The sequence below is a fragment of the Calliopsis andreniformis genome, chromosome 2 (assembly GCF_051401765.1).
Source record: "Calliopsis andreniformis isolate RMS-2024a chromosome 2, iyCalAndr_principal, whole genome shotgun sequence".
Classification (NCBI taxonomy): domain Eukaryota; kingdom Metazoa; phylum Arthropoda; class Insecta; order Hymenoptera; family Andrenidae; genus Calliopsis; species Calliopsis andreniformis.
In genome coordinates, this window is record NC_135063.1 from 7,708,228 (window position 1) to 7,735,559 (window position 27,332).

Sequence of the window (27,332 nt, forward strand, 5' to 3'; positions counted from 1 at the left end):
ACTGTGAGTACCATTTGTGTGTCACGCCCGACATTATCGATTCAGTCTAAAATAAGATTACAACGCTACGAGTGATAAGAATTAAAATTAAATAGTGCTGAAAGTATTTAAAATGTGAAATGATCTGATTTTTCATTTTGCAACTTTTTATATGCGCTACTTGTGTTATATTTTCAAAAACTAATTAGATAAATATCTTAAGAATACCGCTTAACTACATAAGTACTTTAAAAAATAAGCTAATTCATTTAATATGTTAATATATATTCTAAATTATATCGTTATGAAACTGCAGCATCGCTTTTTCATTCATATATGTACTTTTTCCCGCCACTACTGTCATGCGCGGTAGCCATCTTTATTTACAAACTGCGCGCGGCGTTATTGCGTTCCTGCTTGCCTTTGGGGTCAGACGTGTGTATTTTTCATTAAGTTAAACGTGTTCAGTCCAGTTTCTGATGGTTTCCGATTATTCCAAAAGGTATGTGCCTTTCATTTTAATGTTCTGTCACATATTTAACGAAAAGGTTATCTCAATTTCGATAATTATAATGAATAATACTTGCTTGAAAAATTTGTGGTCATCATTCTTGAATTGTACAGATACTTTTTTACATATCTCATCCAGCTTTTTTCTACTAACCTTAATAAATTAGTGTAATTGTAACAAATTTCGAATCATTTGCATTTTTATACTGTTTGTAGCAAAATATAGATGATGTATTTCTGTTTTTTATTATAATGCATTTCGAGTGTTAGTTACATTTTCATAATTTCAAAAGTAAAATACAAGTATTATTTTTTTACATATTACTGAAATTTATTGTATTATTTATTATTTGTAACTGGTGAGAATAGGAGAACCCCCATTTTGTTTTGTGCAATCTGTAAAGGCTCTAATTCCTGCTTTGAGAATCTCTCGTGTATTCTATTATTTCATATAATAGGTGGCACTGTAGTTTCTTCTGAAGCTCTCTCGCATTTACTACTCTTCGACTCTCGAAGCTGCGCGCGCAGTCCTCTTCGAATGGAATAACGCTGGAGTGTAGAATTATCGCAAAAGTAAGTTTTTTACAATTTCTCATTTTATGATTGTAAAACTTGTCGAATTGTTGTACTATTTGGAAATACACAAGATATTATCACTCTTCTGTACAAAAAAATTGTATGTAATTTGAATACATCAAATTTATAGAATATTCGGATCTGAACTTCATACGATATAACGCCAATGTCCAGAATGCGAATATTTTTGAAAAAATGGTTGTAAATATGTCATAAATGAACTAGTATGTTACTTCAGAGTGGCTTTTATAATTTTATTGCCCCCTTTTTCTACCTAGCTTCATTGGAAGCAGAACTGAAATTTTTAAAATATAATTTATAGCGGTGACTGATGCCCCCCACTTAACCACGATTTCACGATCTACCTGACACAAAAGATCGTCACTTCCTTGGTGAATAAGTATCAGATGGATAAGACCTGTTGACAGCTCGGTGAATATTAATGTAAGTATAACATATATGTACTCATTGACGTCTGATTACTTCTAGTTACTATTAAAGCTTATACTTATCTAATTACCTACTTTTAGTGCACGTTCTTCCTATTATTCTAGTTTTTAAACATATTTCATTATTCACACGAAACATTCGTTTTTATACAAATACATTTACTCTAGGTTTATATTCCTTTCTTGTTACAGATTTTTTACTGGAAGTGAAGTATACTTATGTCAAGGAAGACGAGTTCCTGTGCTGGCGAGTTCAGGTGTCGGAACGTGAAGAATAATGTAAGCGTTATTTTATTGAAATTAAAAAGAAAATGTAGAAATCAGTTTAAGTTTGAAATTTTTAAATTTGAAAAGTAATGTTTTAATATTTCTTATTTCTTTAATTTCAGGCCCAGCAGACACCCCCTGGGTAAATCGTCGAGCTGCCTTCATCCCGTGGGTGTTAAGGTAACGCATGTTTACAGTTCCTCCGGTCACTCAACCATGTCGTAGAACGTAAAGGTTCGAAGCGACACGAATGACTGGTTGTATTGTTTTTGTTGATTTGACGAGCATACATGGTGACCGCGGGTATAGCTTTATACTCGTGAGTAGTAATATACTTTTTGTGTATTTATTAGTTCAGGTTAAAGCCTTCTTGTACGCCGCGTTTTTAAATTAGATAAATGCTCTATTGCGACATTTAAAATTTATACAATATAGAAATGAATTACGTAAACTTTCCAAAAATTATAAAAAAAGTATTATTTTATTTTTCTTAAACTTTGATTCTTTGTGATGAAAAAAAGAATATTGTGTATTACACCTTATGTACAAGAAGGCATTTCGCGACGAGCAGATTTCACCGTCAAGTAATGAGCATGAAAACAATCTACATATGCATTTTTTAGAAATTTTACATTGACGATGAGATCGCTTGAGTTTGACTTATAATTTCGAAGTTTCTATACTAAAGTTTTTTATTAGAATATAAAATACAGTCTTTCCTCATAAAAAGAATTCTGAATAGAATTATATATGCATATTAGTTAAACTGATAGAAATTAGAGCATTTCTTGTTGAATTCCATACAAATTATTTCAGTTTCGTAACAGATAATAACGTTATTTGAACTAAAAACAAATGATAAAATTAGTCCGTTAGAATCTTAATATTTTTATTACTCATTCTTTTTAGCTCAGGATTTTCAGGTACCAATCCCGTACTCATTGCCTTTTACTCATTCACGTGCCCATGTGCTACTTGGATCAGTGAAACGCGATGAGGCACGATGACCTAGTGATAAGATTCTAATATCAATATTCAGCGACTGGCACTGGTTAGTGTATCGTGCACGACGTACTTTCCACTTGTGTGTGTGGTTAGGCTGTGGAATTGCGTCGTTTTTTTCACAAGTAGTCTATACATGTACATACTCCCCTGCTATTTATAATGATAAAGCAAATACTTTCTAGAGTATGTACAAACGTAATACACAGAAAACATGTGCTATCAATCATGTAATATTAAGACGAACTTTTTTCATTTTTGTATTTTTACGCTCACACGCAATGGTCACTAGTCTTTGCCAATCGATTTCAGAAAAATGGTACGTACCTTAGAGTATGCTTGTGTATGAAACTCGGGTGACGGAGGCGTCCCGGGACGTTCTTCCTAGCGTAGGCCCTTGCACCCGAGTATCATGAGTGAGAACCGTGGAGCATGGTGTGTTGGTGTGCTTGTGTTTTTGCCATTTTTTGAAATATAGGGACAGGCAGGCAGGTAACATACTTTCTGGTGTGAGTGTTAGATATAAGTAGGTAGGGCCTGGGACAGGTCGCCACAGTCTCTTTAATCGGGTAGGCACGTTCTCGCGTGGTGACTTGCCTCTGGGGTTAATCCATTTGATGAGTCGAGGTGAAGCTGGCGCGATGGAGCATGCCATTGTCTCAGTTTCGCTGTTAGCTCTTCAAATTCAGCGACACTGCACTAGGGTCGCTGAGCCGCGGTCGGAAGGATATCTCGAACGTTGTGATCGAGATTCTGCGCACGTGCACGAACAGAAACCTGGGAGTCCTGGATTCTCAAGCAATTGATGGTCGTGTTATCATGCTATACACAAATTTGAGAGCTTTGGTTTGTTCTGGATGCGGCGAGGAATCTCGAACACTTAGACTTAAGTTTCAGCTGGGTGGACCGCTCGAAGAAAGAAGACGAAGAGTCCTTGCAAGAATGGGAAACTATTAATGGCTTGCCATCCTTGAATGGGAAGTCATTCTTACTACTTTGTCACTATGCTCGTCCGTAGTTTTGTAGTAGTAGTAATAGTAGTGTAGTAGTAGTTGTTGTTATTGTCTGATTTGATCACTCAAGTGGTCCACTGATATTTGAGCAAATCGCAATTTGAATTTGAGTTGCGAAAAAATAATCGATATAAAATTAAAAATTTAGAAAGTATTTTTTTTGCTAAAACATCTTTTTCGTCAATTCTATATATTTAAAAAAATATAGTTTGTTAAATTAGAGGATTATTGAAGAAGTATGAACAAATACTGAAGTTGTTTATGCTCATTTTATTAGCATTACGATTTTTCATTACATTTTCAAGCTTTAGTTTCATTTTTCACTAATTTCCAGTTCTCACACTTATGTGTAATATAAAATGCATGAAATGAATGAACAAGTACACGATACATATTCCTATTCCATTCACGCGTCTAGGATAAAGAAGCTGCACCAAACGAATTTATCGCTTTCGCTCGATCTCCCATAGGCAATTTCGACAGTTAATCGTAAATCACGATAATCGAGCGTATATATAAATAATCATTAACACATAATAGACTCGAGAATACTTACTAGAGTTAACATTCGATCTTAAGGTAATTCGAAAACAACGTCGCAACGAATAAAATTTAACCGATCAAATAGTAACACGAGATTAATGACTAACATATAATGGTAACGACAGAACACGCCTACGCTTGTTCGAATAGAGACTCTGATAATTCGTGCGAATGTAATCAACACGAGAAGAATTATGACGTAATGGTAACAATTCTTGTGTTCGCTTTACCGACAACACGTAATAGATTTTCTGATTAATATTCGATGTTAACAATATGCACCATAGTTGATTTAAATTCTTGCATTAATTGTATTCCTCAAATTATCAAATATGCGAGGATAAAATCTAACAGCAAAATTCAACTATTTTTTCTGGGATTAGTATAATCGTAATCGTCATCTCGGATCACTGCCTGATTAGATAATTTTCATATTCTTAAAACTATGTTTCACGTGTGTTTCTTACTAATAAAATTGCTAGGATTTGAGTTTGTACACAGAATATAATTCATTATTCGAGAAACATCGGTAGTAAACTCATTTAGTGAAGTATATCTGAATCATTTCATTATTTTTCCAAAAGTGAATAAAATAAAGTATTTCAACTTCTGAAACAAACGTGTTAAGTGCAATTAATTAAACAGGATACATACTTCTTAATTATAAAAAATACAGTATAAGTTTGTTTCTATTAGAAGTAGAAAAACTGAGACGTAGAAAATATATTATCTACTACCACTCACTGTAGAAGTCGGAACAAAATCTAGTAATTATTCAAAGCGTTACTCATACTATATTGTCATATGTATTATGATTTTATTCAAACGATAATGCTAGAAAAAATAATTAAATTTCGCTGTTTCATTTTTTTTCCTTGTGGTAAATAACTTTAGTATAAGAAATTCTCCTTAACATCTTTAATAGTAGAAGAAATTACTGATTCTTTAAGAATAAGAATGATGGAAGTAAAAAAGATAGGAAAATTAAGTCATCTTCGTAAATTAATTTTTTTTTCACTCTCACCATTCTTACTCTTAAAATCAAGTTCACAGATTTCATTGAATTAAATATGTTTTACGTTGTAATTTCAAATCAAATGTTCCCTTCGAATCTGTGTGAAATTGTTAATGGATGATCCATTTATAATTTGTCTTTTAAATCATAACAACCTAATGGTTCGCGTGAACGTCTGAATAGCTAAGTCATTTCTGAATTCACAATGATGAAATATGCTTAATGTCAGATAAAATAGAACTAGTTTTGTGACAGTTTATGCTTGTATATGGGGTTTTGAAGAAGAATATTTTTCCATTTTTAAATTTTTAAGTTTACATTATTGATCGTTGCACGTTCACACAGCCCAGCCATGGTTCCATACAGTAACTCATAATTTAAATGCTAAATACTCTGAACAGTAATTGTGAACACAACGAACGGAACGAATATACCGCAGTTAATATAAATATAACAGGTCTCATGGTAGTGGCAAACAAAAATGAAAAATTCTATATAGGTAGAATGCCTTCTTGTTACCTTTAAAATGAATCATTGATATTAATGTAAAAATAGCATTTCAACCTATATGGAATTTTCTGTTTTCCCTTATTATATAGAATTATCAATGTTCTAAATATTCCTCAAAAAAAATATACAGTTAGAAACTATTTGAATAGTTTTGACACATAAGAAGATAAATAAAGCCTAAAGAACACAAAGTTCATTAAAATTTCAAATCAAGTAACTTTTTATTATTCTCTTCTTATGATATTCTATGAATTTCGAATTCTTGAAGTCTTGAAACATCGATTAGTTTAAAAAAGTTTGTGAAAAAATACTGCTTTCATTATGTTGAAAAGTTCTCGATAAATTTTCTCTTTGGCTTCGTCGCTAAATATTGAAGTAACATTGAGAGAATCAACAGCAATGATACTATTCCAAACAAAGTACAAAGCTCGTTCCACTATTTTAAGGACAAAGTACACTGTTCTTCGCAATAAATAAATCTGTAACAAACTCGGTAAATAATAAAATACTCTCTATAGAAAAACTAATGTCAAAATAGTAGCTCGAAATTCCGCGCGGATTTTTCAACAATGTAAAAGCCTTCTTTTTCCCCTAAGAAACATATCGTAAGGAGGAACGTCGTGTCTGTAAAAGGCATTACAAAATGTACACTCGAACGACTCAGCCTTTTGCAGCTTTCTCGTCACAGCGTGTCGATCGATGCGAATAAAAAAAGGAACGACACGAAAACGCAAGGAACCTTGCGAGACAAGCTCTGAACGATGTACTAGCGATTAACTTAAAAACGTTAATATCGACTCGACGTAAAACACGTATGTCTATCACTTAACCACGCGTTATCATACATAACTTCGCAACAGAAAAAGGTCACAAGGATCATTAGAGAATGATAAAAAAAAAAGGAATCGGCTTTCAATGGGAGATTCAAGGATCCGTCATTGTCCTGCATTTCCCTCTTCTTCGTGGTCCCTCTTCAGGGTCGTTCAATCGAAGACGCAGGCGAGAACTCGCACGAGACAATTACCGATTCTGGCGCAAGTTCTCTGCCCATGATTCGCACACTCCTTTCTTCTGTTCTTTCGATTGTCCTGTCGCTCCTTCTTCCCAGGTTTCGCCATCCTGCAGTTTTGCTCCTCGTAAGTCCTCACGCCGATCCTTGGCGTGCTTGAGAGCCTGGATAGCGGGTTAATTATGGCAGTTCGAAGCTATGGAAAAAGTTTAAGAGTAAATCTTTTTGTATCAAACAGTTTGTAATTGAAAGAATGCATAACTTAGAAAATGTGGAAAAAATAATTTATTTCTATTGTTTATTGTGATAGTATACTTCTTTCTATGCATATTAAAATGTTGCCAATGAAATTTAAGATTTGACGAATCTTAACAAATTTTTACAAAATAATTACCACAAAGCACAGGTTTTTGCCACAAGGAATTGCTGTTAATACCGTTTGTCTATGTCTGCTTGATAGAATGCTAGTTTCGTCGTTTTTTGTGGCGTTGTTGAGCGTGTGTGTCCTTATTATCATTATGCACTTCGCGGATAATCGATTTAGTATTTTATGAGAGCAAGCATTTTCATTGAGATATCGTTAGAATTAGTGAGTTACAATCTTTGGTTCGCTATATGTATATAAGTAAAATACTGCTCATGCGAAAGAAGTATGTCTCACAAAAGACAGTTGAAGACTGAAATAATTCGATAAATGGATTTGGTCAAAATGGTATTTGGTCATAGTGTTAAATCAGTAAACTAAGGGACAGATAAAAAGAGCAGTGCCTGATAATGATCATGGACACCGTTTTCAGCAATGAGATAAGCGCTAACCCTTGATAAGAAAGGTGTTAGCATATTTTAAAAGAAAAATTATTCCTAGTATCGATTTATATAAAGATATATTTAAGCCTGCATATATATATTTTAAACAATAATTACTTGTAATAAAAATACAAAGTTTAAAGATGACAGCTATTACAATACAAAACGCTATAGTTTCAAGAAAACTGTGGGCAATTTTCTAATTAAATAGGTCATATTTTCAGTTAATTTTAGCAATAAACCTTGAAAATTACGTGGACCTCAAGTTGTCGATATTTTATGTCAATGTCTCACCTAATTTCAATAATTCCAATAATTTTAATAATTGTTTCGAACATTTCAAGTATGTATTAACGATTAGCTATCTATTACAAGGACATATAACAAATCTACTGTCTTTTTCTACCTCGTAAAGATAAAAAAAATTAAATTTCGATGGATGAAAATAGTCTTTAAATTCCTATAGAAAGTAGACCCAAGAGAGGACCTTTTTTCATAATCAGATCTGTTAACAATGATTTCACTGCTTTCGTATGAAACAAGTATAGAATACCTCATCATCCTCTTCATTCTGAGTATGTCCGAGTATTCTGGCAACGATGAAAGCGGACTCCTCGCTGGAAAGGATACCGCTAGCCATAGGACCCTCGATGAATTCTCTGTCCGTCATAAGAGGGTACCTAACACTGTACCAAACGTCGTGGGACAATGCGTTTCTTTTGTTCGCAGCCGATGGTTCGACCCCTCGTCTTCTGCAGTCAGATGCAGCCCACCTGTCCAGGGCGTAGAACAGAACCGACTCGCTGATCAACCTTAGGGTGTCGCGAGACGCTAATTTCTCGACCTCCACGTCGCTCAGCTCCTCGAAACGCTCCTGAGCGAAAACGGCCTCTGGATCGGAGTCTATCACGTCCAGACAAGCGAGGAGTAGTCGCGTACAAACTGTAGCTGAGATTTAAACAAATTTTTAGCGATTCGTATCAATTTACAATGTTATATATTTATGATCAAATGGGTGGAACTAAATCAGGCTTTGGCCTATTGAACAAGTGTCGAAATTTTTATAATTCTTCATATATCAAATTTGATACCATATCAATCGTGGAATAAAATGGGAAATTGTATACAAATCAAGAAATATATAGTATATTATTTTCTTCGCTGACGAGTTTATAAGAAAAAACACGTCTCTAATAGAGTTCCTTATGAAAAATATAACAGTGCATTCAAATGGAATTCTCTTGTTCAAGTGATTTTAAAGTATTTATGACAAATATAGCTCCGAGCTTATAACGAATATTGTAGTACCTATTTCACCAGCGTCGTCCCCAGGAGCTGGTGGTGCTGTAGGCAGGTTAGACGATCTAGAGATGCCAGAGGTTGCGTGAATCGCGTAGAGGCTGAGGCCTTGGTAGATCTCAAGTACTGTACTCGAATCGAGATTCTTTTCGAGGTAATCAACAGCTAGGCGAGCCAGTTCTGGGCAGAGGTACTGATGGGCTGCATCGAGGGTGGCTCGAGCCGTCGACACAGATTGAAAGTTTATCGGCTCGTCGAGAAGGTATCTGCACAAAAAGCAATACTCTTCAAGTTGACGCGAGAAGAGACAGTCGCCTAACGCGTCATATCGTAACCACACATTTTTGATAGACATTTCCTTTCTCCAATAGAAATTCGTTCGAGGGGATCGCAGTCTAGCACAGGAAAGACAGCAATCACTTTGTGTCGAAACTTATACCTACTAGCTCAGGCTCGAGAATTTTTAATAGGAATCCATTGGTACTTTGCATCGACAGCATTTTCTATTAGGCTGTTTTGGTTTGGCTACTCTTCGTTTGCAAGAAATTAGCAATGGGAACGTAATTAGACAAATAATCCATAGGTATGCGATCGTTCCCATTATTGTGAACGTGCAAAGAGTCGTCGTCATGACGTTAATTTTCTTAATTCGTTTAAACGACTCAGATATTGTCCTTCGAGGTATGCTTGTCAAGAGATTAATTTTATTGAACGCAAGAGTGAAATAGTAAATTCTGTTAACAAAATCGAAGTACGGAAAAATGGAAATGTTTTATTCTTTGAAAATGATGTGCATACTGTTTACATTGTTTTGGTCTATAGCTTTTGAACCTCACTGTACCATAAACTTGTGTTACTTCTTTTATCACTAACCCTCCTCGATACCTTGCTTCAACAATGAGGTATGGTTACTGAGGTTTTGCGATGTTAGTTTCGATTCCTATGGGTGACCTTCGTCTCCCCCTTTCTTCTGTGACTGTTACGAACTTTAGACAGACTGGCACTATAATCCTCCTAAACGGCTGTGATTTCTTTTTTCCATAATTTAATAATAATGGAAAAGTAGAAGTGTTTCTAAAACTAGAAATGAATCACAATTGAAATACTAAATCACTGTATTCTGAAAGGCAGTGTTATAAATTAAAGAAAATAATCTGCGATGAGATCAATAAATAGAACTAAGGATACATTAATCATCTGCGTTTCGAGGAACACGTGATTGCGTGGCGTCGATGAAAATTGGTAAATAGCGATTTACCTGAGCAAATAATCGAAAGCACGCTTATCCACGTGTTGCAGTTTAAGCAGAGGCGGAGGATTGCTCGGTGCAGGTGCAAGTGGACCAACCAGCATCGCACGGAACCACTCCGACCTCTCGGCAAGTCGTTCCCTTTCTACGCAGTATCTCCATGTGTCACCAGGTAGACCGGCCTATATTTATCCACAGTTAAAGAAACGTTTTCTCATTTATGTCTCAGAACTTCGCAGATCGACACAGATATCATAGGGAAAGAGAAGCGATGCCCACTGAAATTTCATGACAGAATCAGTCGAGCCACAGAAAGCTGTGCAGTTTTCTATTAAAAGCTTTCCCACTGGGCATTTCTTGACATACAGGATTTCATTTACAAGTTGAAACTCTTTATCAAATAGAAACAATATTACAATTTCAATTTTAAATGATTGCTGATACATTTCCACAGTCGTTTGCAATTATTTTTATTTAGTTACAGTAATCTCCCGAAGTTTTGCTCTAATGTAACGTGAATTATGTTGCACTTTTTTGAAACTTGACAGAGAATATAAATATATGCGAGACTGCATGATACATCTCAATAACATTATTCAAATGCGAAGAGTATGAGTATGAATAACGTAAGCTGGGGAAACGTGATTCGGGGTATTATTGTACTCAGCTTTTCTTTATTTGTTTTCGTTGCTTCTCCTACCTCGAACACCACCATATTGCTAGCAGACGATTCAGCGGGTTGTTGTAGAGAGGTTTCCTCGGATGTGATGAGAGCTACTTGAGACATGTCTCCTGGTGGTTTTTTGAATATTGTGAGTTTCTTGGAAGGGTGTCTTACTATGGTGGGGATTAGTGATCTAGAATAAATTCGGTTTCGCACACCCTCCCGAATCTTCTGCCGCGGTTTGTCAGACTCGGCGCGAGCGCATCGTGAGCTGTCGCCTGTAACAAATATGAATGGAACTTGACACTATTGTAAGTGTTCTGCAGAATGAGGTAGATATGAGCCGCTCATTTGTTAAATCAATTACACACAAAACAAAAATATTTATACTTATTTTAAATATAAAAAGCCAGTATAAATTAACATACTTAATAAATTGAGTACAAAGTAGTGCTTTGACACTACAATTTTTGAACATTCAAAAAGTGGAGTTAATCACTTTGACCTGTGAATGGCTCATATGTACAATTTTGCTAAGCTCGTGTCAGATGTAGCATTTGAAAGCATTAATAAAGTAGCCAAGTAGCCGTGTAAGAAATAGGATCCTTTAAATTGTTCTCAGATTTTGGGAAATACATGAGAAATTGATTATCTATCGGAGAAAAGGCAACTGCGTGCTTTTATTGTATCTTCTATGAATCACTTTTTCAAATTATCACTTCGCGGTGAAAGACAGGCCTGAATGGATTAGTATCTTTTATTTATACACACTTTTATCGGGGAGCTCGATGGTGTTTCGCTGTACAAACACCAGAAGTATTGCGGTATCTAAACCATACAAGGGTTTGGCAATGTTTGTCGCAGATAGCATCCTACGCTTGATTACTTATTGATTTCCTTTCATTCAGGCAACAATAGTTACAATGAAAAATGCTGTAACGAATGTTCGTATTATCTGTCGTTGATCGTATCGAATTTCGTAGATATTTAAAAAAAAATCATGTTAATAATGGAACTAACGACAGATTACATGTAAGTATTTATGGGACACGAGGCTATTTCACGTAAAAAGGTAGTAGCATGTGAAGGTGAAGGCCACTATAAATCTTGTTTGCATATTATCCTTGATGTATTATGCGGAATCATTTTTGTGCTTGGAATATTTTGGAGCAAGAAGAGAGTACTTTGATGTTTTCATGGAAACGCAGTAGCAAATGTATGCATAAATTAATGGTGTCTTCCTATATGGGTATTTTTATCCTATTTGATTTGCGTATCTAAATGTCCGGAAATGACATAGAAGAACCAGTTTCTCATAACAAACACTCATACTCTTTACAACCTCTCAACCGAATCGAATAAAGAATAAAAAGAATTAATTCGAATAAAGGAAAGAGATATTAGGAGTAATTTTTGACGACTATACATCCAATACATTTTTGTCTCAAAACTGCATTTCTAAATATGTTATTTGTACATCAACATTTCAAACGAAATTCCTGAATGAAATAGTAAAAACACTATAAGTGTGTGTATTACAAATAATTAACAATTTAAATTAAATGTTTAAAAATATGTTTGCATGTCTTACCATCGTTGTATGCAACTGTCATTCTGACAATGCTCGTCACAGCCTTGTCTATTTCCAAAAAATTGATCGTCAAATATATAGGAAACAAAATTCATAAAGCACTTGCATTCAGTACTTCTTTCATGCATATGTTCTCTTTAATTTATTATTTTTAACACAAATGTTTATTAACGGTTGAATCATTTCACGATAAGCATTACTAACAATATATCCAAGCGCTAAATTAGGTTCAAATTTCTCTTCACTTAAAATATTTTCAGTTTCAACATTGTCCAATATCTTTTGCACTCAATTTGCACCAAAGAAACAAACAGCCACAAATCTCCAGTTTATCTATCAGTGTCTCATAAAAAATGAATTCAATTCATCTTTTCCTCCATTATTCTAATTGTTACTATTGTGCGACAAAGATACGCTGTCAAAGAATAGAATACAAAATTTCTCTAGAGAAATTAATTCTATTTCGAGTTATCGCCTTGTATCACTTTTCTACATTTGATCTTTCACAAATATGCTGTACCGACATCGCAACAGAAAAAAATGGAAGAATAATTCCCTAACAGAGTCCTTGGCTCTAAGGTTCATTTTATCGCATCACTGTTCTCAACCAAACATTTTTCAATATTCTGCTCGACGATATGATCAATCTCAGAATCGACGCAAACAGAACGCAGCAACCCTTTCAGAGCGAGCCGCCTCGCTCGACTGACAGCTCGATGGGGCTACGAGCGACTGCAATGAGTGAGTCAGGCTCCGTGGGATTCGTTTTAAAGTAAACCTATGCGCTTGCGTTTTATCGACTGCGACCAGCATTATTTATAAACAACGGATAAAAGTCCCGGGACAAGGGACCCTGGAATGTCTGAGGTCTAAGAGACTCGGAGGACCTTATCGATAACTCGAATTGTTCCTGGGACAGTTCGGAGTGAGACAATCAGAGAAGGAAGTCGTTTGTTTTGTGTCTGCGCATGGAAGAATGCATGAGCGCGTCTTTAGAATGCGGTTTAACAGAGACTGGCAGGTCGGTTGACAGGTGCTTAATTGAACCAAATGTGAATTTAAACGAGACTTTGGTAGTTATTTTGTGTCCTTTGGGTTTTGAAATTTTTAATTGGTATACAAGATTTTATTGGTTTTTCTTTCTCAGTTGAAAAAATCAATCTTCAGACCTCAAATATATAAGTGAATGTTCATCAATGTATTTTTTCGCAATCGTTTGAATTCGATCGAGAGAAGTACTCTTTAATTTTCAGACCTCTAGTCAGACAATTTATTACTTTCACATTTTTGTATTGTCTCTGTTTTGAGTACTAAACTAAAAATAAAGATGAAGCTTATTGTCAGTTATTTTTGCATAATATTTTTCTGTATTATTTTATATATATAGATTCACTCTCTAAGATGTAATTGTAGAAATATAGATCGTGTTCCGTAATTATGCAAGTTTTACGAACGTAAATTTTTATAACACTGGTAAAAGAATAACCTGCCTGTAAATTGAAAGAAATGCAAAGAACTTAGTGTAAAAAAATGAGCAATGCTCGTTAGGCATCAGAGAATACTGTTCCATAAACATAAAATTGCTTCAATTATACAATTATTTAACCTCATACTATGTCATATCATCATTTACAAAGTGCCCATGTACGAGGTCAATTGATTTAATAAAATTCTGCACCACGGTGGTATTGACGTTAACAGGACACCCAACAGTACGCGAATAATTAAGTTAAACAAGCTCTCGCGCGCGGTCTTTTAATTCAATTCAAAGTAATCTCTTTGTTTCGAACGCGTTCATATTTTTGTAAGAATAATAGCTAAATTTTGAAGAGAAGGGAATTAATTTACTACTTAGTAGTACTCTCAACAATGGGAATGTGAAAACACAAATGATTAACTTGTTAGTATGGCTTGCTTAATGTTTAGTATTTCCTTCATTCTTACTTGTGACGAACAAACACCACTTTGGCTGAAATGCGTAAAATGAATTTATTTATACAATTCTTGGAAATGATAATTTATTGACACTTATTCATTCTAAACAATATTAAAATCGTTTAACGATTCTTGTTAACTATTGTCAAATTCAAGATAATCTTTTATTTTTTAGATCTTTTTTATTTCTTGGGATATGGTATGTGTAATAAAGGATATAGATAAGATACCATAATAAATCAATTAATAGAAAGTTCAATGTTGTATAATACCCGTAAAGCTGTATACGAACTCAAACAAGGTGTCACGCGTCAGGTGTGTACTATTTGATATCTGGAATTCATACGGACCTGTGTATTTTATCAGAGTGCAAGCAAATTGCTACTTGAAGCAGTTTTCGATACCTGAGTGTATCGATAACCTCTGACATAATGCCAAATGCATTCCATAGTAATGACTTCTCATAAGACACACTTCTGCGAATTCTCTCACTTCTTAATTTGAATTGATAAAGGACGATTAAAATTAACTGGAATTAATTATGACTGCCGTTTAGATTAATAAGTTTTCCTTTAATATAGATAGCAGAGATTTAAAAATCTTTGCACTTATCCATGGTGGATTAAGGTGTATCTATTTCTGTCTGTATTACATGATACTTAGATATAGTATATTATATAGATATCGATAAAAGCAATCACTGATAAAAGTAATCACTTATATGATAGACTAAAAGTCACAGAAAATCTCAACGAACAGATGCTGTAAGATGACATAGGGTAAATGAAAATTACACTCTCATGTTGAAAGAATTTGTTATGCACTTGTAAGATTCTTTCGAACATAAACATCCTCGGATTAAAACTAGCAAGGGCAGCTTCAGGGTTCGTTGATATTCAGATCTCCAAGGTCAAAATTCCCCCTTGTGAACGATATTTTTGGGACAAGGGAAATTTTTGCTAAAATTATTTGACTCCTGTGGCAATCACCATACCCCGATTGCTTGCCTCTGGTAGGTCTAATTTTAGCGAAAACGTGATTCATAAGCAACGAGACAGCTACACCGCCGAGACTAATAATTTAGTTTCAAATTATTTGATGTTCCGCATAAGCATATTTGCCTGATACACATGGTCTGTGTGCGTTCAGCGTATAGTATGAATGCCAGTGTGTGTTACTTATTCTTCTTAAAGCATGAGTCATTTTTATAGACCGATCATATCGCTTTCTACATATATAACGATCGATTCCCACATTTATTGATGTTGACACGCCGACAGTGTAATTATCTGTAACACTATGCGAGCATACATTATGCGATAGTATCTATTTCGAATCATTGTAATCGGAGTAAAAAAAGGTGACAAAAAAGCTATGAAAGCTGTTACATATTTATCACAAAATTAGTAGATGAATGTTTGAGGAATATCATTATGAAATTTATCATTTTTTTAAATAGAAATTCAGCTGTCACCGAAATCCTTTTAAAAAGTGTTTAATATGAATAATTCTCGAATTCTAGAGAAAAGAGTTATCTATTCATTTCTGTCATTCTTATTAGAATTCGGTAATAGAAGAAAGAAATGTGTTATTATTTCTTAAATCAATTGGTAAAAAGAAACACTCGTAAACTTACATTTCTCCTAAGAAATATTTCAACATTTTTCTTCGTGGGTGTATACGCAATGAAGGTGGCCTCGGAGCCCATGACAGTGCGTACAATATATTGTCCTCTCGTTACTGTCTATCTCGCGATCCTGTCAAGCGCGGCTGATCGTAGTAAAAAGTGGTGCATGAATTTGTATAATAAAAATGGTCGTTGCGAAAGGTTGCACGCCGAACAAGATCAAAGAAAAATCGTAAAAAGTGAATAGAATAATTAAATGGTCGAAGAAAAGGACAACGTTGGTGTGTATAAAATCGAGTGAATTATTCTTGTAAGAAAGAAGTACCTGACAATCATCTGAAGAATACAATTACCGCAAGTGTCATTTTTATGAGGTTTATGGATCTCTTAGTAACTCATACTTTAAGACGTAACTTTAACTGTCACGTGGCACGTTAGATCTGCATTCTTTGTTTGTTTATATTATAAATATATATGATTTTCAAATCTTCGAATTTTTAAGTTTCAAAATTTTCAAATTTTTAAATTTTCAAGTGTTCAAATTTTTAAGTTTCAAAATTTTCAAATTTTTAAGTTTCAAAATTTTCAAATTTTTAAATTTTCAAGTGTTCAAATTTTTTAATTTTCAAGAGTTCAAATTTTACATTTTCAAGTTTTCAAATTTCCAGATTTTTAAGTCTCCAAATTTACAAATTTTCAAATAAGTAATAGTTTCCTCGTTGAGAAAATTTCCGTGGAAAATCTAAAACAAAAATTATTCTATTCCATGCAATTTGGAAATCTAAGCCCCTGTTTGGAATTTGAGTTCGAAGGTTCTTATTCGTTTCTTCACACATTGTCAATGTGAAGTGATGAATGGAGAGCTCTGCCGACGAAGGTAACTGTGTATATAGACCTTTTTCTCTGTTCGCTTCAGGTCTAGGAGATCTGTTTACTCGTCCATATCTTGTTCTGTCAATGACCATTCAGCCCCGGGGCGAAAGCAGCTGTTTCTCGTAATATTTATGGAAGGCTGATTGGTACGATTCGAGTATTTTTTGCGTTCGTAGTTGATTTGCAGCCAAAGTAACTTCTAGTTCGACAAACGTGTTCTGCGTTCCTACGATACTCACACTCGTCGAGTGCTTTTTACAGAATTTCTGTTTACAAAAAAGTGCTATGTTACTATGCTTTAACGAATTATGCAAATCATTTTAAGGACCCAAATAAAATGTGTTGAACTTTCCCTACTAAAATATTTTAAATAAAGATTATATATTACATGTTATATTATCAATTTGTTACTTTCTTTTATTTAAATTTATACTAGATAATATTATTTTATTTCTTAAATTTTGATATTGTCACTAATTGCAAAATAGCTACTTTTGTACTCCTAATTGAGAGGTACTTAAACTTTTTTTTATGTAACACTAAAAACTTTAATTTGTATGAAGATAGTATTTCTCTACTATAAAAACCTTGTTTGCATATAAATAATGAGTTGCGTAATTCGAAATAAAAAATATTTCAATCGAACAGTTACGCATACTTGTGGTGTATCGATAAGATGAGCGTCGGAGATTTGCAAGAACGAACGTCGATTGTAACAAATAGTTCGAGTAATGGCCATTTATATTATGCAACGTTGCGTTGCGGTGTAATAAGAATTCTCCGATATCGTTTTCAAGTTCGTCCATGTCAGGAATTGAGGTACATAAATTGAACCTACCAACGATAAAAACATACTAAAAGCTATGAATATTCCATGTTCGAATCATGATTTAATATTTTTTAAACGTGATTGCAATCTGTGACGACCCTGTGTTTCCAATCAAATTTCATGCGGGAACTCTGCATTTGAGAATGAAACCATCTCCAATTTGCTAACCCACACTGAATTAATCAAATCGAGAGCAATCGAAGAGCTTCAATTAAATTTACTTTGCCCGCATACATCTCTCCTTTTGTGCCTATATAACTAATTAATCCATGTACGTGTAACTTGTCTAACAATTTTCTAGTCGCAGGAGTAGCATTGATAACATAAACAAAAAGTCAAGCTACTTTCCCTACATTTCTAGAATAAAAATAGTAAATTGAAATTGCAATAGCTCATTACTCCAAAATGTTATTTCCTATTTTTCTTTTCAAACTTTGCCCAAGCCTGATTTAAAGAACATAAACGTGCAGGAAACCTTTCGACAAGAGATACAAATAGAGTAATAAAAGTTGCAGGCTATTCATTAGTTCCAGACGTTTTAGTGTGTCTGATGAGGGAAAAAGTGGAACCACGCGGAAATATTAAACATCGTGTATAATTTCGATACGTCTGGTAGCTTTTGGAATCTCCTTTTTGTTTACGCCAATTTGTTATGCTCTAGTAGATTCGATTGTAAAAGCCTAACGCAATGACAGAGCGCTGCTGAAAGCGAAAACTATAACGCAAGAAACGAAGAAAAGGATGACGAAAAAACGGCGAATCGAAATAAGAGCGTATGAGAGCGTTCAACGAGCGAAGCCTTGAAACTGTAATGAACATCTCGTATGCACAATTGCTTTTCTTTAAGAAGCAGACTCTCCTCTATAGAACCTGTCACGTTCTCTCCTTTTCCGTTTTTTTGTTGATATAAAAAACAGGAAGTCCGTAAGTGTCTTCTTTCATGGACAATTATTGTAAAAAAGGTGCTTTTTTGTGATTTGTTGTTTCGGGTTCAAGTAATATGTTGCAAAATAGGCCCAATGCTATTATTAGAGTCTGAAATTTCGGTAACCCTGCAGATTCAAAAATAGTACCCATATTTATATACGTATATATAGAAATAATGATGCACTCATTATTAATAGTATTATGATTATTGTTATACTACTGCAAGATATATTATCGATTCAGTTGCCAAAATTTTATTTACGCTACGTCGGATAAATAAACTTTAGATTCACTAACTTTTAAACAATAATTAATTTATTAACTTTCAAACAATCTTAATTTTTAATTGATGTTTCATATAATTGTGAAAGTTGTGTGACTTACTACATAAAAGGTCTGTGTTATGACTACGACTTTTCATCTTTCTTTTTTAAGCTTCATTCTTCGACCATCGCAGCATACAATAGGGGTGTAATTTATGAGGGTTGGGGCTGCTTCTCGTTTTCGCAGTTTACAATGAATTGAGCAGTGACGATGACCAGACGAAAGTCGTGAAAGAAAGAAGATGGTAGAAAGAAAGTGTTAATGGCACAGGCCTATGTCTTTGAAGGATAAAATCTGCAGCGCACGTGGCTATCGATATTCGACATTTTACAGAATGTACATGTGTACCTACAAAATTATTTATCATACCTCAGAATATACTATATTATAGAAATACACTATAATTTGAATCGTTTAAAATCAGAAGAATTCAGTTATCATACTTTTAAACATGTATGAATAAAATGCAATTTTTTGCTAGACTGCACACTCTTCACCCACGAATTGTTAGCATCGACAAGGTATCACGAGTGCAATGTAACTGGCATATTTCGATAAAAATATCGACTGCCACATTCAGGAGGCGATGGATACTATGCATCGAATGCAACAAAGAAAAATGTGCGAATTGAATTGGCGCGACACGTGTTCCGACTGCCAGCTTACAATGGCAAAATGTGCGAAAATTAGTTGTTAACAGAATTGCAATGTATCAAGGGAACCTTGAAGCGACCGTGTCTTTTTTTCAAGGTCCTCGATATTCTTCGAATCGGATGAACCAAGTTGTATTTCAGTCTTGAATGAAACAACGTCTTTTTGTTCGTTAGAATGAGAAATATTTGTTCATTGAGTGTACAGAATAATTATGATTCTTGAAAAAGTGGCGATTATAATTGGGCAGAATAGTTAGCGACGTGTGAATATGTACAATTTTTTTCTGGAGTTAATTGCTTATCAGTGGTAAAATGAAACAAATATGAAAAAGATTTACTCTTCATTGATCTGAAAAATTGCTCACCAATCATTTTTTCAACTCTTAATTACTTGAACAAGTGTTTACAAATTTTTCACAAAATTCTTGCTATGGTTAGTTATATAGCATTAATTTAAAATATGCAAATGATCAACAAGATAGACTTATGAAATTACAAAAAATGTTATATGTGTAGTGTTATTTAGATGGAGTAGCGAAGCAAAGAAATCAGCTGATTGCGAAGCTTCCTGAAAACATTTGATTTCCAAAATTTTCCCTCTCACCTCGCGCTCCAGGCTCTTCCTTCAATCGTTTATTTCCACGAGTGAGCAATCGCATGTTTACCAAATCACCATCGGTCCTGCCCTTGCGATTCGTATAGAACGCGAAGACGAGGGAGACGATCCATTCGCTCGCAACCCACAACACTCCGCACGCGAAACAGTCGAACAGTTCCGATGTCATGAAGTCACGCGACACGAAAACAGTTCAGATATCGTTAATTCGCAGCTGGTATTTAAATTTCATACCCAATACACGACTAATCGTAAGTTAGCCTCGACACATCGAAACCTTTTGGTGAATAACACGTTTGATCAACCCTTCAGCTGTAAACAAAATGCACACTTTATCTTTTATTGTCGATATTAAGAGCGTCTCCCTTTCCATTTAACAAAGTCAACGTATGTATTGATAATGCTTTATACAGAAAATTTGTGACCAGTCATAAGTTTGACTCTGTGCCTTTTGCTCTTGGAATTTTTAAAATCTTTTGTTTTTCAAATTTTAGAGATTGAATTTTATGTTAGAGATAATCTGGTAAAGCTAAAAATAATTCATTTATTATTTGTACCTATTCTATTCTAAAAGATAGAGATTTTGCTATATTTCAGTAGGTGCTATAATTTTGAAGTTTATATCTCTGAAAAATTGTTCAAGTGATTAATGAATGCTTACTAATCATACCACAATTTCTTCGGGAGAAATCAACACAATACTCAATAACACATTTTCAGATCGAAATACACAAACCTTGTCATTAATTAAAATTCAAGAATCAGAACAATAATTTGCATCAGTAATTCACAATAGTACCATCACAGAATATTCAAAAGTGTTAGAGTACCCTCTTCTAGATCAACACTGACACCTTCGTTTCGCAGCTGAAGGATCGTGGCGGTAACAGCGAAGCAGATTTGAAAATTGACGATCCACTAATTCCTCGTTCACTCCGAAAAAGAATAACGGATAACACGAACAGTTGTTACTAACAGGGAGACGATTTTCACGAACGAAACCGATGCTTGTCACGCAATTGGTGCCAAAACACGTGTCGCTCGAAAGACGCTTGAAGAATGAACCGACTAGCAGTAAGTCGATGCGCTTTTGTGGTTTCAAAAGCGACCGCCAGCATCTTGTCACAAGGAATCACGTGATTGGGCTTTTGTACATGCACACACGCAACACTGTGGCATATGAACTAGCCTAGGAGTTCGTGTGCGTATGTTCTTGTGAGCGCCCTTGCGTATCGACTGGTTGGATGAGCGCGAGAATCGAATAAACCTCATTTACCGATCGATTTCTTTTTTGTTCCTTCAATCGTTCAAACACAGACGAGTACACGCTCGTGATTAAAATATGATACACGCTGATGCATATCGAGAATCTTGGAAAATATTGTATTACTTATTGTTAGCTAAGAGACAGCAGGAATATGTGTGGATGAGAAAAAATTGAGTAAACATACCATGGAAAGAGAATTATTAGCTTTTGGGGTGTAAGGGTTGAAGGTTTTTGGGTATAGATATGTAATATGTAAATAGGTACAGGTTTTTTGTGATTGAATATGTATAAATAGATGTAGGTTTTTTCCTGGGGTTTGATTAAAATTACGTCAATAATGGAATACATGTATATTATCTATATATTTGTTGTGAAAATATAATTCATTTCGTGATAAGAAGTTAGTGGAACATGAATTATAAAAGTGCAATACTGTTCTAGTTCGGCGAGGTCACAAATGGCACACCCTGCCATCAAAAAGCAATAAATATTGATGTTCAAATATTTACAGAATGTTAGGCGACAGCTGCAATTAACAATACTTCTAACGTTTGAGTACTCCCATTACCTAGATATTTTCCGATGTGTCTTTCATGTTCTCAGCATATTAAAACCTTCTATATAAATTCTTATATAGCACTTTTGATATAGCATTTACTTACAATTAGACGACTTGAAATTTAGAGTTTACTCGTTTCCTTCCTTTGAATATGATACAATTATTTTCTGTTCTTAAAAGATCAAAAATACAGTGCACAAAAATCAGAATTCTTACGAGCAAAGTTTAGATAATACGTTAATAAAATTTTTGATTTTTTTCTTGTCAATTTTCAATCGATTTTTAAATTTTTATATTCGACATTAGTTTTTACTTTTGAATTATATAAATGTAGAAAACGATTCATATCTCGATAAGTTCCTACCCGTTTAGGACAGTTTAAAATTTATCTGTACATCGTTCAATTCTTCAAATTGCCCAACCAACGTAACACTATCGAGTCGATAGAATTCGAAAGAGCAACCATTTCAAAATTAGGCCATCCGATATCGCCGACTTACATTGAAGATAAAATTTTGTAACTTTATCCAATTAATAACAGTTCTGAATAACTGTCATTGTTTCGAAGTGAGTAAACGCGATATCTGTCGAGTTTGAGTTACTATCAAATTTTAACTGTGTAAGTGCACAGTGGTTCGCGTTGTGTTGCTGGTAAATGTGACGAAGGAAACGTGTATATAACTGCAACATGTTACAATATTACAATATTACAGAAAATATTACGTGGCAACGAACTGACTAATCAAACCGTCACATTAAGCACGAACTATGACGGCCACGCATCGGGGTTATCCTTGCTCGATATCGAATAAAACCGTGTTTCGAGCAAGATGGCAAGGAGTAAGATTACACAACCGTACCGACGATAGCTAGACATTTCAAACGACCTTGATACTAATATGCAATTCGTTTAAAATATCCTATTTCGCCAATACGAAGAGCTTCTTACGTCGAATAGATAACTTCCGCGACGGAGGTATGACTAGAAATTGGGAAGATAGTTTTTGCCAAGACTTTTTTCTGAAATCATAGCTTTTCATTTACGTTTTAATCATAAAAATATCGTTTGATTATAACAAATTCTTACATAACTGATTTTGTGAAAAATCTCTGAAAGAAGGGAATAAAACTTTTATGTCGTGTTCGAATGAAGTTTCTGGGGTTGTTGTGTTTCGTAACAGGCTGTTTATGTACTTGTGAGGAGGAAGAAGGTTTAAGTGGAAAATTGAAATTCAATCAAGCAGACGAATAGATACGTGTAATATACTTTGAGTTTATGGGATTAGGGGAGGAAGATGAATTTTTTTACCATTAGAATATCTTGCGAAAAACTAGACTTTTGGATTACTTGTGCAGTAAAATTATTTATATTTTAAGATCAATAACAGTCATAATTTTCTTATATTTGAAATGAAACTTAAAGGCCTTAGAATAGTTTTATTCCACTCAGGAAGTACAAAGAAATACATAAGTACTTGCTCTTTATTTTTAACTATTTTCTAGATCCACAAACTATAAATGCACTATAATATATTATATTTAAACATATAATCGCATTATAGTTTACACGAAAGTTGACTGACTCGTCGACTAACATTTTCGTAATCCGAGCTATGGAGAAGATCGTGCGTGATGCAGTGGGAAAATACTCCCTATTTGTAAATGCGTGTCTCGACTTACTCAAAGCTCTTCCAGGTGAAGCGCTCGACGTTTCACGTTTTTGCGACCATCGGTAATTTCACGCCGATACTTGAAAACCGCGTAACTGTCGAGCAACACGATCGTTTCATTATTCCCTCTACACCTGTCGAATTGCATACAACCAGGCGGTAATGGAAATTGTTTAGCTTCGAGGAAAGCGTGGATCGCGAACAGTCGTCGTTCCTCAATCAATGGAATTCGAATGTAACGAGAATGTTAATTTAATTTTATTATTTTACACGTGATTGATTATGAGCGTGAGATCTGTCTTCAGTGAACTGGAAATTGGCAATGTTATAAGGGGAAAAGTTGTAGGCGAAGCTTTTATTGTTTTAAATAACAAGTATCTGTCATATAATATAATAACTTGAAGCAACTTGCAACGAAAATGATTTCTATGCAAAACAGTGTTTTGCAAAAATTCAATTGTCATTTCTAATCTCTACAGCAACCCCTTTAAAGTTCGCCGTTGCTACCATCGTATAATCAATACTCTCTGCTTGGTCTACAGTCTGCCGCAGAGATCTACATTCTCTGCCAGTCCCTCGCCCTCAGTCAGAGGAAAAAGGAGGGTGTGGACTCCGGTGCGCAAAATCCATGTTCCACGGTTGCTATTGAACAGTAACGATTTTATCGCTTTTACTGTATTTTTTTTTTATTTGTCCCCGAAAAAAGCAGACTATTTCATTATTGATAATAAGGGTCACTGATATGTGTGCTCGTCGTTTGAGACAATGGATAAAAAATTACTTTTTAAATAAACTAAATTAGGTTTGTTTGTGTGTACATAAGAAAAGAAATTTGTTGTCATATTTTTGTTCAATACAGATTTTTAGTATAATTTTTTTTGTGATGAAGTCGTGTGAATTGGAAACGTTCATTATTTTAAGTAGTATAGACGTTCGATGATCAGACGGGAATCCACAAAAATTACGCCGTGTAATCTCGTTACTATCTTAGGGGAATATATTTAGATAATTCACAAGATTACATTGGAAATTCAGTTTTTTATTCTTAAATTATCAATTACTGCATTTGAAAATTTACTGATATCTACCATAAAAATGTTTCTTAGTTTTCAGATAATTCTACTAACTGATAGGATCTAAAAATGAGAAAGTTATTAAAATGTCATAAAATGAAGTAAATAAAGCACAAAGTGAATTTATAGCTTAAAAAGATCTTTTTTATAATAAAGTTCTGTGAATGGAATTTTAAACATAAAAGTGTAATTCTCAAACATTCAGATTTCCTCTGTATTTGAAAACAAGTATCGATTACCTCCACTATTCCAGGTATTCTCACTCGATATCTCGTGTTTTCTACACACCACGAATATTACAATTTCGCAATATTATTTCCAAATCCTTCCTCCGAAATTCTTAGTAAAATCATAGTATTAGTAAAGAAATAAAACTATAAATAATAATTACGAATTGCAAATGACTTTATATACATACATTCAATATGTAGTTACAAAGAATAATATAAACTTATATTTTTATGAATTATATAGAAGCATTATAATTTTGTTTAAAGTTTCAACTATAATGGTCTGTCTATAATATTAATTATATATTGTAATCAATTTTATTCAAAAAAATTTGCCTACTAAAGTGTATATAGATATTAAATAAAATTAAAAGGAGGTATTACTAAGAATTGTGGATTATAATTAAAGATTATTCTACATAACAATTTTCCCCTATCCAGTGGACTTTTGTATGGCGTGACCAACAACGAAGCGCCTAAGAAAGAACTTGTTTAACAACCAAACATTCAAAGTACAGAGAGTAAACCTAAGAAAGCAATGATTTAGTATCGTAATCTCGAAATGTGACGTCGATTCGAGGAGACAAAACTGTGGACGAGATTAAAATACCCAGTAGAATAATTATCGATGATTAAACAATAATTAGTGCTTCCGCGACTGGTAGACCCAGCGCGAAGATAATGGCGCGGAAATCAAATGTTTATTCTCGCAACCGGCTCCTTTTAGTCTTGCAGTCGGTGTTTCATGTGGGAAATTTATGATCGACCTAGATTTTTTTCAACCAAGTTTAGTATTCAGTCTTATTCATTTCACTTGAAATCAGTAATAGAAATTCTAAAATATGCGCTAATTTTATAAAACTATTATGTTTCCAAATTCCTAACTTGAGAAGTTAGTTTTAGAATAATTGTTTCTAATAAAGTAGGTACTTTAGTAAAGTAAGTTTCTTTTAAGTTTCTAAATCGTGTGTTTCTCATAACACAATTTAATAAAAAAGTTATTTCGTATTCATTTTATTCCGCTGACGAACCTATTTGATAGTAACGCGCAGTTCAAAATAGAACCAAGGACAAAAAAATTAATTTAATTTAGAGCTTCAAATGTCATCTTCATTATATCCTGAGTTAATTCTTTCCAGATTTGTGAGAATTACAAGCTGTACGTGTCTTAAATCTTTAAATTTCTTCTCTTTTAAGTAACACTACTTTGTAAAGCAAAGAAGGCTAAAAATATTTTCCTGGCGGTCGCATTATTCGTGAGACCATGTTTTCACTAAGAGATCTTGTACCTCCATTTGAAGATTTTCATGTTATTTGAATGATTCATCATATGTTAAAAGTATTCATTAAAAAATGTATAAAATTCATTTATCATACAATATTTCGTCTTCAGTCTCCATCATTAATTTTATTGTAGCTTTTGAGAACCTATTGCGATGAAATACTTTGAAATTCTTGCAGTCTTATCAAAATTGTTATCTGTACGTTTCGAAAGGGTATATAAAAGTGATTTCCTTGAAATATATCAATAATCTCTTGCACTTGTGCATGCAACAAATGCATTCAACGAGTAAATCGGCCTGTAGTACAGAGAACTATCAGTCAATAGCTACTGTAGCAGAATTAACTAGCTCATACAATATAGGTATTTTTTTCAATTACTTTATCCTAACATTCCTCCAAATTCTAATAAATATATGAAAATATTCCATTAAGTCTAACAATCTGCGCACCTCCATGGAGGGTAGTTGTAGTTATTCAGCGATCACCACTCAATAGATATAGTGTTTTTATCACGCATCACAACATAACACGGTAGGATCATCGTGATTCCATTACAAAAAATGAGTAATAATATTATATTACAGAAACATCACAACGTTTCAGGTCACTGATCTTTGTAAGTAATTCATTAATATTTTCGTACAGGTACTAAAAATTCAATTACCACAAATATTCTAACTACCACAACATCAGCCAAGGGTTAAAGTACAGAGGGATATTGCGAACACAGAACATACTTAATCGCTAATTACCTTTCTGTACAAACAGCAACTGCGATATGCACCCGGCTTTATCGATGTGAACTGCAGCCGAAGGAATGCTCCTATCAGACTAAACGCCTGCACCTCGAACCGTTCCCAGGAATCTCGTCCTAAAATTTCGCGCTATCTACGTGCTCTACGTGTCACTGTTTTTAAACGAAGAGCTTGAATACATTATCGACGCTGACAATTGTCCCTAGGCTTGATTCGATTAACATCTA

General features: G+C 34.1%; 1 protein-coding gene across 3 annotated transcripts; it reads right to left on the reverse strand.

Annotated features, from left to right (window-relative positions):
* Nucleotides 1–4,046: 4,046 nt before the first annotated feature.
* On the reverse strand, nucleotides 4,047–27,332 carry Axed (BTB/POZ domain-containing protein axundead). 3 transcript variants are annotated; one of them, XM_076392106.1, is made up of 6 exons: nucleotides 27,103–27,332; nucleotides 10,929–11,170; nucleotides 10,238–10,410; nucleotides 8,989–9,245; nucleotides 8,234–8,628; nucleotides 4,047–7,069 (listed from the first exon to the last, which is right to left on the reverse strand). In XM_076392106.1, exons 2-6 carry the CDS (start codon nucleotides 11,013–11,015, stop codon nucleotides 6,848–6,850), a joined length of 1,134 nt encoding a protein of 377 aa, XP_076248221.1. In that variant the 5' UTR covers nucleotides 11,016–11,170; nucleotides 27,103–27,332; the 3' UTR covers nucleotides 4,047–6,847. The 3 variants fall into 3 exon arrangements, with proteins under 3 accessions (XP_076248221.1, XP_076248219.1, XP_076248220.1); XM_076392104.1 differs by lacking the exon at nucleotides 27,103–27,332 and adding an exon at nucleotides 20,256–20,543; XM_076392105.1 differs by lacking the exon at nucleotides 27,103–27,332 and adding an exon at nucleotides 12,484–13,095.

Coding starts and splice junctions, on each gene's coding strand:
- Axed (XM_076392104.1), bottom strand. CDS start 20,436: ATGACATCGGAACTGTTCGACTGTTTCGCGTGCGGAGTGTTGTGGGTT. Junction 10,411..10,928: donor GCAATATGGTGGTGTTCGAG/GTAGGAGAAGCA, acceptor GGATAAATATAG/GCCGGTCTACCTGGTGACAC. Junction 9,246..10,237: donor GCTTTCGATTATTTGCTCAG/GTAAATCGCTAT, acceptor CTTTTTGTGCAG/ATACCTTCTCGACGAGCCGA.